General features: G+C 43.7%; 1 protein-coding gene across 8 annotated transcripts in view; it reads left to right on the top strand.

Annotated features, from left to right (window-relative positions):
- The window catches only part of FGL1 (fibrinogen like 1), a 170,934-nt gene that overhangs the window by 116,483 nt on the left and 38,074 nt on the right, over window positions 1-16,377 (top strand). For all 8 annotated transcript variants that reach the window (XM_073583647.1, XM_073583646.1, XM_073583651.1 and 5 more), the window contains 2 exons: window positions 1,930-2,089; window positions 3,729-3,826. In XM_073583647.1, the coding sequence (XP_073439748.1) occupies window positions 1,930-2,089; window positions 3,729-3,826 (258 nt within the window). The remainder of the gene's footprint in view (window positions 1-1,929; window positions 2,090-3,728; window positions 3,827-16,377) is intronic.

Genomic DNA, 16,377 nt, shown 5'->3' with positions numbered 1-16,377 from the left:
ACAGGCCAAACAATGCCGCCGGAATTTTACACAGCACACATCACTGTTATCCGAAAACAAGGAAGAGACCCGTTACTCACAAAAAATTACAGGCCAATATCCCTATTGAACGTGGATCTCAAGATCTTTTCCTCCATTATAGCCAACAGGATTAATAAATGCTTGCCTAGCCTCATCCATAAAGATCAGGTTGGATTCATTCCATCAAGGCAGGCCCCAGATAATATCCGCAAAAACCTAAACCTTATTCATAACACCAACAAACGTAAGACCCCCCTTAGCTATACTTGCTTTAGATATAGAAAAAGCTTTCGATACCGTTTCATGGTCATATACTGTATGTTTAATATAATACACAAATTGGGGATATCGCAGCAACTAATCAACTCACTCAAGCTCCTCTACAATAACCTGGTAGCATATTTAAAATTACCCTCGACTTCTCCGGAACCAATAGTTATTAATAGGGTAACTAGGCAGGGTTGCCCCTTGTCTCCAGCTCTATTTGCTATGGTAATGGAGCCATTGGCGCAAAAGATTCGCCTTCACCCTGATATCACAGGCCAAACGATAGGTAAACATGAATATAAGGTCAGTCTGTTTGCCGACGACCTTCTTTTGACTCTGACGAACCCCCGTGTGCCCCTGCCTAACCTTATAAATACACTTAAACACTTTGAGGAAATTTCTGGTTTGAAGGTCAACGTTGATAAATCAGAAGTCATGTTCCTTAATACCTCCCCTACTGAACAAACCTTAATATTAGAGAACTTCCATTTCTGCCATGCGAAACACTATATTACCTACCTAGGAATCAACCTTACACTATCCAAATCCACGTTATTCAAGCATAACTATGCCCCTCTTCTCCAAAAATTAACGCAATCTTTATCAAAGTGGTCCTCCCCGTCTCTCTCCTTTTTGGGAAGAGTCCATTCGATTAAAATGGTCACCTTGCCTCAATTCTTATATTTTTTTCGATCTCTGCCCATTCCAGTGCCTCTGATGACTTTCAAAGTGATAAACTCGCACATAACACGTTTTATCTGGAATAATAAAAAGCCCCGTATCTCCCAGCAAATTTTGTTCAGACACAAAAGACAGGGAGGAGTCTCTCTGCCAAACTTTACTCTTTATTACAGGGCGGCCCAGATTGCCCAGCTGGCAGGGGTCAACGCAGAACAACACGCCCCCATCTGGCCACAAACAGAAAACTCACAGATAGCACCTTATTCCTTGGAGAGCCTAATCTGGGCCACAGGACCCTTACCGAAGGATCTGGCTTTACATTCACCGTATACTTTTCACTCCCTGCGTCTCTGGAGGGCAAACATTCCAATTCGCACTACAATCTCACCCCTCCCCACTCTTAAATCTGTTTAATAACCCTATGTTTTCCGCCAGGAATTACGTCTCGGAATCACATGTGGTGGCAGCAGAATAAATTAACTAGTCTGCAAAATTTATCGACTCACTTTAAACTAATGTCAAAACAAGAGTTTGTTGCAAAATACCAAGTCCCGAGGTCTGAGGCTTTCAGACTGGAACAAATTTTCCACTTTTTGCAAAACCTAACAGTAGGCTCACCAAACATAAAACCTACAACGTACGAGTTAAAATGTTTACATGACCCCCTGGGTAATGGCCTTATATCCCAACTCTATTCTATATTTAATCAACCTAGAGACGGCTCTATGCTGAAATCTATGGAGCAGTGGGAGGCAGACCTACAAATCTCCCTCACACCTCAAAGGTGGTACAGGTGTTACCAGAATATAATGAGGGGTAGCAATCAAGTTTCCCATAACTGTTCCATAGGGTTCACTACGTACCTAGCTTCCTGCACAATATCTACCACTCAGTCCCTCGCAATGTGTGAACATAGCCCTAAAGTCGTTAATATTAAATTTTTTTTTGCTTTTTCAACAGACTGTGGAGAGATCTACAATGATGGACACAGACGAAGTGGATTCTATAAAATTAAACCTCTGCAGAGCGACAGCTCGTATTCTGCATTTTGTGACATGTCTGAGGGAGGTGGATGGACAGTCTTTCAGAGACGCTCTGATGGAAGTCAGAACTTTTATAGGTAAAGTATTATTATGTTTTTCTTATTTTTTTTATATTTGAACTCTATCTCTAGATCTAAAATATATGATATAATATGAAAATTAAAACGTATGTTTTTTTTACAAGGATATTGCTGTCAAGTATAAAAAAAAAATATTCTGCCAATTATAAAAACACATCCTAGGAGGTCTTTTGTACAAGTAGAAGACGTTACTAAGAGATTTCAGTAGATACCCATGCACAAACATTAATTTGTGTCCCCTTTTTGAGCATTTGGAGGCTTAGGCATTAGAGAATACTTGCATCACCCACACAGATGCAGCTGTGATTAAAGGGAATCCGCCACCAGGTTTTTTTCATCTTATCTGAGAGCATCATAATGTAGGGGCAGAGACCCTAATTAAAGTGATTTGTCACTTATTGGTCTGATAACTGTAGTTTTTATAAAATCACAGTTTAATCAGCAGGAGATTATCACTACAGGACTATTTGGCCTGCTGCTCCAATTAATTTATCCCCGCCCCCTACCACTGATTGGCAGCTTTCTGCCTAGGCGGAGTGTACACAGAAAGCTGCCAATCAGGGATGTGGGTGGGGTTATACACAGATCAGCATTAGAGAAGTGCTAGATCTGCAACAGATAAGACACTTTTTAGTGAGAACTTCAACACCAGGTAAGGTAATTGATATAATGCTGGAATTGGGTTCTCTGCCTCAACTTCATGCTGCTCTCAGATGGGGCAGCCAAAACCTGGTGAGAGATTCCCTTTAACAAACGCACTTCTGGGATTACTGCCTGGATCAGAGAACCCCAATTGATACTAGCGGTTTTTCTTTTTTTTATTATTTTGGGGATGGGGGTTTAAGTTATTTTTAAACTGACAGCCCAGTATTAGGAGTGCAGGAAGAACTGCCATGGTCCCTTTCTTTTTAAGAGGCCCCAGAGATTAAATCTTGAATAATTACAAGTTCCGGTATATCCTAGAGTTGGGTGAGCATTTTGACATGTATTTCAAAAGGAACATTAAAAAAACTAATACCTACTGTACAGAAAAAAGCTGAAGCCAAATGTAGCTATGTTGAATTTGTACAGGGAATCTGGGAGTAGTTTTCATCTCCTATACTTCTATCATCTCTATATGGGTGAGTGAAAAACAGATAACATTAAGTTCAATGACTCATGTGCCATATAGTTCACCAACCAGGGAAGTATATTTGTTAAAATTGCTGCCCAATTCTTTTAAAGTGAATCTGTTAGCAGGTTTTTGTTATTTAATCTGAAAGCAGCATAGTATAGGGCAAGTGAGCCTAATTCCAAAAATGTATCACTTACTAAGCTGTGTGTTGTAGTTTCAGTACAATCTATGTTTTATCAGCAGGAGATTATCACTGCAGGAGTAGGTCTCACCTGCCACAGTCAGGCTAATCTTTGTACCCTCCCCCCCATCACTGATTGGCAGCTTGCTGACCAAGTACAGTGTACACACAACAAGCAGTCCAGTATATGATACATCGTTGGCATCAGGGTCTCTGCCCCTACATTATGCTGCTCTCAGCTGACATAGCAAATACCTGCTGAAAGATTCTCTTTAAGTGATTCGGCCAGACTGTTTAATAATAATTCTTATCTTAAATATTTTCATTTGTTTTCCCCTAAGGAACTGGACTGACTATAAACAAGGATTTGGTGATTTCACTACAGTAATGGGTGAATACTGGCTTGGAAATGACAATTTGCACTTCCTAACATTACAGGGTACATTTAATTTTTCATTTAATGTTCCATATCATACATTATGCTTATAAATGGTATGTAATTTGTATTTATATATACATTTATCTATGGGAAAAAGGACCCATATCATTGATTGTATTCTGGCTCTTTTTAACCGCTGTGTTGTATTGTAGGGCATCACCCATACACTTCTATGGGACCCTGCAGTATCTGTGTATACTTCTAATTTTTTGATTTCACGTTGCAAGATTTCACATACAGATTACGGAAAAAAGTGCTGCTCTGGCCAGCATTATGGAGCATTGCTTGTGAAGCACTGTGTGACAGCCCGTGATTGTCAGTGCTTCCCCGCATGTTTCTGCAGCCTCCTGCATACATCTGTGTCATGCATATGTATGCATGCGTTTTTATTTTTTGCTCCCCTTCTTCCCAGAGCCATAACTTTTTTTATTTTGTACCTTTGAACGACATCATTGATTTTGCCATACAGTGTACTGGAGAACAGGAAAAACAAAGTGCGGTGAAATTTCCAAAAATGTTCAATTCCACAATTGTTTTTTTGTTTACCAAGTTCACTAAATGCTGAAACTGACCTGCCATTATGATTGCCCAGGTCTGTACGGGTTCGCAGATACCAAACATGTATAGGTTCTTTTTTTTTATTTAAGTGAGGAAAAAAGAATGCAAAGTTTGTGTTAAAAAATGGCACCATTTTACGACACCCGTAGCGTCTCGATTTTTTTCGGGATCTGGGGCTTGGTGAGTGCTTTTATTGATACAATTTTGGGGTAGATATGATGTTTTGATCTCCCGTTATTGCATTTTATTGCAATGTTGCGGCGACCAAAAAAACCCCATAATTCTCAACTTTTTTTTTCTTGTTACACCATTTACCAATCAGATTAATTGTTTTTAGATTGTGATAGATCACGCATTACTGCACATATGTTTTTTTTTACTTGTTTTATTTTGATTGGGGCAAAAGGAGGGTGATCTGTACTTTTACATTTTTTCAAAACTTTTTTTCTACTGTTTACTTGCTTCAATACTCCCTTTAGGAGACTTGAGGCTGCGATCATCCGATCTCTTCTGCTACACATAGCAGGGCTTCAGCTGTCATGTGCCGAGAAAGATGTGGGCTCAGCGCCGGAGCCCGCATCAAAGAGAGGGACACGACCTATGACGTAACTACATGTTATAGGTCATTAAAGCGAACCTGTCACCTGTTTTGGCTGCTATAAGATGCGTCCACTGCCTTTCAGGGCTTATCTGCAGCATTCTATAATGCTGTAGATAAACCGCCGATCAGACCTGCAAGATAAGAAAAAGCTCTCTGACTCTATTCTACCACTGGCATCCATATCCTCACTCCATGACACACACAGTGCCACTGCTTTCTACAATGCCACTCTCGCATCAGCTATAGACACGGTTGCCCCTCTCGTTCATGGCAGAATGCGACGTATCAACAGACAACCCTGGCACAATAACACCACTAAAAAGCTCCGGCAAGTGTCCAGGATTGCAGAGCGGCGCTGGAAGAAAACAAATTCGCAAGACGACTTCACCACATTCAAACAGGCAACACTCGGTTTCAAATCTGCCCTCACCTCTGCTAAACAGGCCTACTTCACAACCCTCGTATCTTCCCTATCTTACAACCCAAAACAGTTATTCAAAACTTTTAACTCCCTCCTCCGCCCACCACTGCCTCCTCCAACCTCCCTCATCTCTGCCGAGGACTTTGACACACACTTCAAAAACAAGATTGACCAAACAAGGCAAGTATTCATCACTCAACACCACAACCCCTTTGTATACCAGACCAATGCCCTTAACCTCACTCTCCAACATCACTGAAGGGGAGCTTAATCGCCTCTTCTCCAAATCGCACCTCACAACCTGTGCACTTGACCCCATCCCATCCCACCTCCTCCCCAACCTCACCACCACACTTATCCCATCCCTAACCCACCTCTTCAACCTATCACTAACGTCCGGTACCTTCCCTTCTGCTTTCAAGCATGCCACAATCACGCCTATCCTTAAAAAACCAACCCTCGACCCAAACGCTATGTCCAGCTATCGCCCAATATCATTGCTTCCATTCGCTTCCAAACTCCTGGAACAGCAGGTCCACGCTGAACTTTCCTCCCACCTATCATCTAACTTGCTCTTTGACAATCTACAATCTGGTTTCCGCCCCCATCACTCCACCGAGACAGCCCTGACCAAAATTACTAACGACCTACTTACAGCCAAATGAAATGGACAATACTCTATACTCCTGCTTCTAGACCTGTCTGCTGCATTTGACACAGTTGACCACTGCCTCCTACTACAGATCCTCTCCTCCTTCGGCATCAAAGGCCTTGCCCTATCCTGGATCTCCTCATACCTTTCCAACCGCACATTCAGCGTCTCCCACTCCCACACCACCTCCTCATCCCACCCTCTCTCTGTTGGAGTCCCCCAAGGCTCTGTTTTAGGACCCCTACTCTTCTCAATCTATACACTTGGTCTGGGGCAACTCATAAAGTCCCACGGATTCCACTACCATCTTTATGCTGATGACACTCAGATCTACCTCTCTGGCCCAGACGTCACCTCTCTGCTGTCCAGAATCCCAGAGTGTCTATCAGCCATATCCTCCTTCTTCTCCTCTCGCTTCCTCAAACTCAATGTAGACAAATCTGAACTCATCATCTTTCCTCCATCTCACAGATCTTCTTTACCCAACCTAGCTATAACAATTAATGACATCACACTTTCCCCAGTACCAGAAGTCCGCTGCCTCGGAGTAACCCTTGACTCTGCCCTGTCCTTCAAACCGCACATCCAAGCTCTTTCTACCTCCTGTCGCCTCCAGCTCAAAAATATTTCCGGAATCCGTCCTTTCCTCAACCCTCAATCTACTAAAATGCTTGTGCATGCCTTCATCATCTCCCACCTCGACTACTGCAACATCCTTTTCTGTGGTCTCCCTGCTAACATCCTCGCACCTCTCCAGTCCATCCTTAACTCTGCCGTCCGACTAATTCATCTCTCTCCTCGCTACTCCTCCGCTTCTCCCCTCTGCAAATCTCTTCACTGGCTCCCATTCCCTCAGCGTATCCAGTTCAAATTACTAATTCTGACCTACAAGGCCATCTATAACCTGTCTCCCCCATATGTCTCTGAACTAATCTCCCAATACCTTCCCTCACGTAATCTCCGGTCCTCCCAAGACTTCCTTCTCTCCTCCACACTTATTCGCTTCCCACCCAACCGCCTCCAAGACTTCTCCCGAATAGCCCCTATTCTCTGGAATTCTTTGCCCCAACAAGTCCAACTATCAAACACATTTGGAAACTTCAGATGGAACCTGAAAACCCACCTCTTCAAGAAAGCCTACAGCCTGCATGACCCCGCTAAATCTTTTTCTCTCACCACTACCGGTGATATCACCTCAACCAACACTGGAACTGCTGCAACCCACCAACCTACTGTCTCCTTCCCCACCATCCTGTAGCATGTAATCCCGAAAGGGCAGGGTCCTCTTTCCCCTCTGTATCAGTCTGTCATTGTTAGTTTGTTTACTGTAAGTGATATCTGTAATTTGCATGTAACCCCTTCTCATGTACAGCACCATGGAACCAATAGTGCTATATAAATAAATAATAATAATAATAAAAAGCAGTGGCCATATCTTATAGCGGCCATAACTGCTGACAGGTTCACTATAATGGGAAATGACCCATTGTTTAAATAGGTTTTTCTGAATTTTTTTAATTTTGGCTATGTTGTGGGTCTTTTCATATATCAAGACAGCGGCGGGTAAGTATAATACTAGGTTTAGAGGAACTTAGATTAGTAACACCACTGCTGGAATGGTGCATTAACACAGGCTCTTTACACACTTCAATACAAAAGCTTGGGTCAGGTTCTGACCATTGTGGCTATGATTAAAACAAAAGAAAGTTAGAATCTAAAAAAGCACTTGTGGCTGTGAAGCTAGTCATTACTCTCGGAAAAGTTGTGAGGCTTGGGGAGTCAAGAGGTCTGGGGTCAGATACCAAGAAGACTCATCATATACAAAGGGGTAAGACAGAAGGCGTAGTCAGGTCACAGTCCAGAGTCAGAAATCCAAGGTCAAAGTGCGTCACGACAAAAGGTAATACAAATGGGTAGTCAATAGCAAAAAAAACAGGGTCCGGCAACAAAAGGTCAGAATTAAGAGCAAGACACACAGGACAAGCTACACATAGCTGAAAGCTATGACTGGCAGCATTCTGGGATAGACAGCTTAGTTAAGTAGCTGGGCAATCGCCTGGAACAGGGAACTCCTGAAGTAAGGTCAGCATCTCCCAATCCCAGATTGGACGGCTGAACTGTCAATCAAAATTGAGTGACTACATTGGCTGACTTGGCTGTCAATCAACTGACATCTCAGCCTGACTCTGCCCTAGATTGGATGACTGAGCTGTAAATCACTCTGTCCAAGATACACTGAGAAGTGGAATTGTGACTGTGGCTAGTATAAAAATTATAGTACTTCTGTTTTTTATTTTTAATACATATTGTGTGATGTAAAAAAAAAAAAAGCAGAAGATGTTGAAAAAATATATTTTACACAGAGACCTGCGTTAAACAATAGGTCATTTCTGATGATAGCTTCTCTTTAACGTGGTGCTTCCCTACTCCTTTTTGCATAGACAGACTGATGTTCTCTCTCGGTAGTGTAACCCATTAGCGACCGCCGATACACATTCAAATGGCGGCCGCTACGGGTACTTATTCCCTTATGATCGTTTTCACGAAACAATCGCTGACCTCAGGGAGACCAGTCAAAGAAAACACTGCGGCAGCCGGCAAAGGCGCTCAATCAGTGAAATCCTAGGTGCATTGCTCCCTGGGAAATACGAATATGCAAATAAAGTCCGTGGAGCCTCATTTAAGAGTCTTAAACACGGGACTAGCCAGATCTTCCTCCAGGGAAGGACCCAGCCAAGGAGTGGCTCCTTTCGGAAACCACTATTACCACCATATTAAGTGGCCCTTTAAGTCAATATCCAGCTCTTTACGAGTTTACAGATATGACAAGAGAAATACCAAGGCCAGGTATCCATCCACAGATAGCTGTTTCGGGGTGTTGCCCCTCATCAGTGTGGAGTAGGATTCTGGCTAGGTGGGAGCAATGCCTAGTAGACCAACATCACGAAACAATCACTGACCTCAGGGAGACCAGTCAAAGAAAACACTGCGGCAGCCAGCAAAGGCGCTCAATCAGTGAAATCCTAGGTGCATTGCTCCCTAGGAAATACGAATATGCAAATAAAGTCCGTGAAGCCTCATTTAAGAGTCTCAAACACGGGACTTATGATCGTTTTAAAACCGCGATCGGGAATAAGGCTGTAGCCTGCGCAGAGTTGGAAAATGTCTGGGCTCTTGGCTAGCCTGGGTAGCTGAAAACCCGGAGAACATGATCAGGGTCGGATTTTCCAGTGCCCGATCACGTGATCGCTGTTATTCAGTGAATAACAGCGATCACACAAAAAAGTGTGCCCACTGTTTCTAATATTTCTCTCTCTTCTGACATGATATACATGTCAGAGGACAGAGAAATTTTGCCGCCCGAGACCTCACGGTACCTCCGTCATCCCTGGGCCCTCTTGATCCGTCCCCTGTGCCCGCCAAGATCTGCCTGATGGTACCAGGTAACAATAGGAATTTTTTCTATTGGTTCCTTTTGATCACTGTGATAGACCCTATAACAGTGATCAAAATAAAAAAAAAAATAGTCAATCAAATCCCCCTTTGTCACACCCTTAGGTAGATAAAAAAAATTAATTTTTTTTCCATTCTTTGCAGTTGGGGTTAGAATTGTTTTTGGTTTTTTTTCAAAAGTTAAAAAAAAAACATGATAGAACGGCTAGTGTTTAGCGCGAGTGCTCGCTATTCAACTTTGCATTGGGTGCTCGGGTTTGCACGGAGTATTGCGGATCCCCACATGTTTTTTTGGGGGGTGTCCAACAGCCGCAAAACAAGTGGGGCACGGACTCGAGCACCTGCGATATTTGGTGCATACTCGAGCACCCGATAAAAACTGTAGTAGCGATCACTTGTGCTCAAGATTAATAACGACTTATTTAATACGGTGACCTAATGTTATCAAATTCTGTGTTGTTCCTGTGGGTTCAAAATGCTGACTATACCCCTGGATAAAATCTTTGAGTGGTATGGTTTCCAAAATGGCGTCACTTATGGGTGGTTTCCATAGTTTAGGCACATCAGGGGATCTTCAAACACAACATGGAGTCCGTTAATTATTCCAGCAAATTTTACATTCAAAAAGTCAAATGGCGCTCCTTCTCTTCTGAGCCGTGCTGTGCAACCAAACAGTAGATTTCCCCCACAAATAAGGTATCTGCAAATTCAGGAGAAATTGCACAGCAAATTTTGCGTTCCATTTTGTAATGTTACCCTTGTGAAAATAAAAAAGTTTGGGTCTAAAGTAAATTTTTTGTGAAAAGAATTAAATGTTCATTTTTTTTCCTTCCACATTGTTTCAGCTCCTTGTGAAGCACCTAAAGGGTTAATAAACTTCTTGAATATACTTTTGAGCACCTTGACAGGTGCAGTTTTTAGAATGGTGTCACGTTTGGGTATTTTCTGTCATATAGGCCCCGAAAGTCACTTCAAATCTGATGCGGTCCCTAAACAAAATGGTTTTGTAAATTTTATTGGAAAAATGAGAAATTTGCTGGTCAACTTTTAACCCTTATAACGTCGTAACAAAAAAAAATTATGTTTCAAAAATTGTGCTGATGTAAAGTAGACCTGTGGGAAATGTTATTTATTAAGTATTTTGTGCGACATGACTCTCTGATTTAAGGGCATAAGAATTCAAAGCTTGAAAATTGTGACATTTTCAAAATTTTCACCAAATTTCTGTTTTTTCTTCACAAATAAACGCAAGTCATGTCGAAAAAATGTTACCTTTATCATGAAGTAAAATATGTCACGAAAAAACATTCTCAGAATTGGTGCGTTCCGTTGAAGCTTTTCAGATTTATAACCTCATAAAGTGACAGTGGTCAGAATTGTAAAATTTGGCCTGGTCATTAAGGTCAAAATTGGCTCGGTCATTAAGGGGTTAAGCTCCAGCCTATTTGTGCAGTTCAGAGATAGAATGCCGGCGGCCATAGAGTTGTCCTATATGCATGGTAGGAATTACTACTCACAGCCATCTGTAAATGGAATGATTTCAATAACAGGCAATGGCATTAACATTTGCTATTGATGCAGTTTCCTAATTTTTTAGATTTGGTTCCGAATGGGATCTTCACCTACAAAGTTCAGTAAAAGGGGAGAACATCAGGACCCTTGTATTATTGTGAGATCTGCACTGTGTGAATGTAGGCTGATGTTAATTCATACAGAAAAGGGAGATGTCCATCTATTAATATGTCCTACTACTTCCCATCCTCCTCTGTGCCTGGGACATAACGCGAAGCTGAAGTCTGGAAAATTCTATCTCACACATGAGTAATTCATGATTCTGGCTGACTGTCATAAAATTGCTATCTCCGCCTGTAAATACCAGCAACCACATCTCCTTTACTCACTAAACGCAGCCCATGTTTTCTTACATATATACTTTGGGATTTAAAACTCTGCTAAAACTATAATTAGATGTGGCCTAGAGGTCCAAAATGTTCATATTTTACTTGCTCTGTTGATAAGGAAAATCCTCCATTGTGACCCCCGCTGGTGCATGGATGACAGATGATCCAGTCAGCAGGATGATGAGATTTTACTTTCATCCTCCATCTCCTCAATGAGCAATGCTGATCTGAAATCTGTTGTACCTACTCAGCAAAAATGGCTTCATAGGGAATTACTGAAAAGAGCAATATGGGATGAGCTCCATCTACAACATGCAAGCTCTGGAAACATTATGGAAAACTCTACGCTTTCGTCACCTCTATGGACCGTGTGTGTTCACTATTCCAGGCATCTTTGTAAAAAAAAAAAAAAATGAAGTCTGCGCTGATGGATAAAGAATCACTGCAAAGATGGACGATGAAGGTTCTTCTATTAGGACAACGGGTTTCATTGCCAGACAGGCTTCTTTATCAAGTAGAAAAACAACAGATAGCAATGCTGACGGCTGTTGTTTTTTTTTACTTGATAAAAACCTTCATCATCCATCTTTGCAGCATATGATTCTTCTTATCAGCGTAGCCTTTTAAAGTTTTTTTTCCCTTTGTTTGGACATTTTTACTTGAGGCCTCTTTCCAGCCACAAGACAGCAGCAGGTGGAATTTTAAATAGCAGGTGCACCATACTAAGCCCTAGATGAGCAATACCATGTTTTCTGTTTTCCTTCCTCCTTAAATAGGGTTACCCTATTGTGTGTGCTTTCCCCATAGCTCGTACTACTGTACTTTCCAGGTTTCTTTGATGCAGTTAGGCAGTCCCAGATTTTGGGGCCAAGATCCTTCATATATTCTTTCAAAGTAAATGGACTGTTAGGTAACCTTTAGTCTATGTGCACACGTAGATTTTGGTCCTGCGGATTTTTCCGCACATTTTGTAAAAATCCGCAGGTAAAATCTCAGATCAAAAGACGTGCGGTTTACCTGTGGATTAGCCTGCGGTTTAGCCCTGCGGTTTCACACCTCTACAATGGAGAAGGTGTGAAACCGCAGCGGAATCCGCACAAAGAATTGACATGCTGCGGATTTGAACCCGCAGCAAATCCGCACGGAAAAATCCGCAGCATGTGCACAGCGTTTTTCAGTTTACCGTTGAAAACAATGGTACTGTACAAGAGAGGAAGAGGATTAGAACTCTAGTGCCAACTATTGGAAGTAGCAATCCTACAAGTCAATATTGACCCTTTAACGTGCCTTGTAATATGACTTAAGCCCCCGTTACACATAGCGATCTCGCTAGCGACATCGCTGCTGAGTCACAAATTTTGTGACGCAACAGCGATCTCACCAGCGAGATCGCTGTGTGTGACACTTCTCAGCGTCCGGTCCCCCCTGCCGGATATCGCTGATCGTCCTGGAATGGCCAGGACATTTTTTTGATCGCTAGTCTCCCACTGGCCAGCACACATCGTTGCGTGTGACAGGCGGGAGATCAGTGAGCTGCCGCTGGTAACTAAGGTAAACATCGGGTTTCTAAGCGGCGCACAGCGCTTAGGATCCCGATATGTACCTTAGTGTTGTGAGTTCATTTTTCCCTTCACCATTGAGGTCTGATGAACTCTCTCCTCTGGTGAAGGAAGGTAGTGAGGCTGATTACCAAACACCTGGGCAGCTAGATGATGACTGGGTGGCTGGAATTGAGGACTGGATATAAGGCTGCCGACGCCCTTCTTCCTGGCTGGTGATTTTCCTGCTGGATTCTTGGAGACCAGTCTGATTCCTGCGGCTCAAAGCTAAGTTTTTCTGCTCTGCTTGGTACTCTTCAGTTTTGTTTTTGTTTTGCCTTGTTTTTTGGGAGTTCTGCCATCCCCGGCCGGGGGTGAGCTGAATTCCATTTTTGTCTCTGATCTGTTGATCTTTTGCTCTGTCTTCAGAATATACCTGAGTGGTGATATAGTCTTTTGAAGCATAGCGACTTCAGGGCCTGTTTTTCCTATCAGTCGGTTGGCTCATTTTGATAGGGTTTTTGCGGATGGCAGACAGCAGCTTTCCTATATTGTCCTGTGTAGTTAGCTTGGGCCCCATCATTTGCTCAACCTATCTTTCTATCTGTGTTGGTGTTTTCATCTTGCTTCACCGTCATTATATGTTGGGGGCTGCCTATTGCTTTGGGGTCTGCTCTGGGGCAGTTTAGTTTTTCCCCTTTCTGTCTTTAGGCTATGTAGTTCTCCGGCTGTGATCGAGGGGTCTAGGGCACCGTAGGAACCCCCCACGGCTACTGCTAGTTGTTGTGGATAGGTTCAGGGGTCTGCAATCCGATAGCTGCCAACCTCTCTGGTTTTTCTGGACTTGGCTGGTATTTTGTTTTTTCCTCCTTCGGTGACTCATCATAACACTTAGTTACCAGCGCGCTGGTGCAGGGAGCTGGTAACCAAGGTACACATCGGGTTTCTAAGTGCCGCGCGCCGCTAAGAAACCTGATGTGTACCTTGGTTACCAGCTCCCTGCACCAGCGCGCTGGTAACTAAGGTACACAGTGGGTAACTAAGCGACGTGCGTCGCTTGTTACCCACGTGTCGCTGGTGCTGATCGCTGGTGAAGCTGCCTGTGTGGCAGCTCACCAGCGATCATGTAGCGACACACCAACGATCCTGACAAGGTAATATCGTTGTCGGGATCGCTGGTGCGTCGCTATGTGTGACGGGGCCCTTAGGATAAAAGCCAAATCATAATCTCAGTTTGCAGACACGGTATTTTTGGGTATTGCCACTTATCAGTACAAAGTATGAGATCCAATTTGGTTGTGTGATGAAGACGAAGACTGGGAGCTAAGGGTTAAGTTTTCTCCTTTTGGAGGGTGACATGCCAGGTCTGTCACACCAGTGTAAGGTTATGAGCAGAAACGCAGGTTGTCGCCACGGACAGAGAAAGATCAAGAGTTAACAGATTTTTATTAACAACAAATATACTCCACGCAGGGAGTAGCAGGGCACGGAGGAGTGGTAATAGGACAGAGAACGGGAAAGGGAGTTTAGACGGGGTAGAAATGGGGATATGACAGGTTTGGTAAGGGACGAAAGAAAGTTCAGTAATAAAGAGGTGAAACTTATCAGTCTGTAGTCTTCTTGGGTGCAGCTCCTTGGGGTTCCAACGATGGCACAGCGACAACAGCGGCATGTGATGTCTCAGTGAGGTCTGTAACAGGCGGGGATCCAACGGCGGCACCAACTAAAGCGGCGCGGGACGCCTCGGTGAAGTCTCTGGGAGGCAGGAAGATTTCCCTTGCTCAAACGTATCTAGCATGGTACTGAGTCCAGTGTGAGGAACCGCCGGAATGGGACTTCGCTCCGCAGTGTACACAAGTCCTTAGTATTCAGGCTCTGGCCTAGCCGTCTGTCTCTCTCTCTCTGCGTCACACACTCAGTGCAGTCTCTGCCTTCAACTGGGGTCACCTCCTAGCATGGAGGGTAGCGGGGAGCTGACAGTCGGTTGTCCACAATTGGTGAACCTGAATGCAGGGGTCTGTCAAGTATGCGGTCACTCTTGGGCAGAGCAGTTGCAGTACTCACTGTCTCATAGTGTACGGCACCTGGCTTAGCTCCGCACGGCTCCACTCTGCTGGCACGGCTCTGTACTGCTGGCACGGCTCTGCTGGCACCGCTAATCCCCCAGCACTGCAGCTCCTATCCTGGGCAGCAGCAGCACGGCCTGTCACAGGGCCAGAACTCTCTGGGGGGGAAGCAGAGCACGCTCTTCTCTGCTCTGCGCGCTGCACTTACTTGGCGCCAACCTCTCTTCCAGCGTGCTCTTTTCCTTTTTATACCACTGTGTCTGTGCACTCTTTTTAGGCTCTCTCCGCCCCCTCCTGTTAGCGGGAAGCTCCGTCTCTCTCCTCCTTCCCTCCTGCAGCAGGGGAAGGTCCACCTCTCTCAGGCCTCCCCCTGGAAACAGAGGATGCAGCCTTTTTAGTTCTGATCCAGGCATGCAGGAACCCATGGTCCGGTGAACCTCCTTACACCAGTATGAGGAGACTTAAATGCCTTGGATTCTCCTCTGGGAAATTAAATTTGCAAATTTATAAGTGAGTATAAGCACTTTTTTTCCCAGAGGAGCATGCAAAGCGTTTAGGTCTCCTCATACTGGCATGCCAGACATGGCATGTCCCTCTCCACATCTAGAGCAGACACAGACAGAAGACGACCCCTGTGCAAGAACCAGGGTATGGGTTCTTTGAAGCCCAATATTTCATCATAATGCACAATTCTACCTTCTTTGGGGGTGGAAATAGGCCAATTTAGCTCTTGTACAGCTGCTCCAATGGTATGTCCACCCCTGGAGGGCTGACTTGAAGAATGAGAAAAAAAATCCTCATATTACAGATGCAAATTCTGAACTCACAGCTTCATAGGGATCTGTTATGCAAATATTGGTCCCCCCATGTGGAAATGGTGTTGGCCTCATGCAGTAATGCAGCATGATAGCCTACCCAAAATGTTACATAGAAAATATTTGTGACCGCTTTCTTTTATTCATGTGATTTCATTTAAAGGAGCTTGCTCTGTATCATGCTTTAGGCGTGGTATCTTTGTTGGTTTCTTCCCCTTGACTTCAATGGATAAAATATCATAACAATGGTAGAAATCAGACTTAGGCTGTGTGCCCACGTTGCGTTTTTTAAAGCGTTTCCGCAGCATTTGAGCCGGATCAGACGCTGCAGAAACGCTTAAAAGAAGCTTCCCATTAAGTTGCATGCATTTTTGGCTTTTTGTGCCAATGCATGCGTTTTTAAACGCTTAGGCTAGTTTCACACTTGCTTTTTTTTGCAGCGCGTTTTTCCCGCAAAAAAACGCATTGAAAAAACGCATACAAAAGCATACAACTGCTGCGTTTTTTTCAAGCATTTTTATGAGCATGCATGAAAAAAACGCAGCG

This window comes from Dendrobates tinctorius, unplaced genomic scaffold (genome assembly GCF_039654945.1).
Source record: "Dendrobates tinctorius isolate UK_male_01 unplaced genomic scaffold, ASM3965494v1 ptg000079l, whole genome shotgun sequence".
Lineage (NCBI taxonomy): Eukaryota > Metazoa > Chordata > Amphibia > Anura > Dendrobatidae > Dendrobates > Dendrobates tinctorius.
This window is presented reverse-complemented; position numbering and strand designations above follow the sequence as displayed.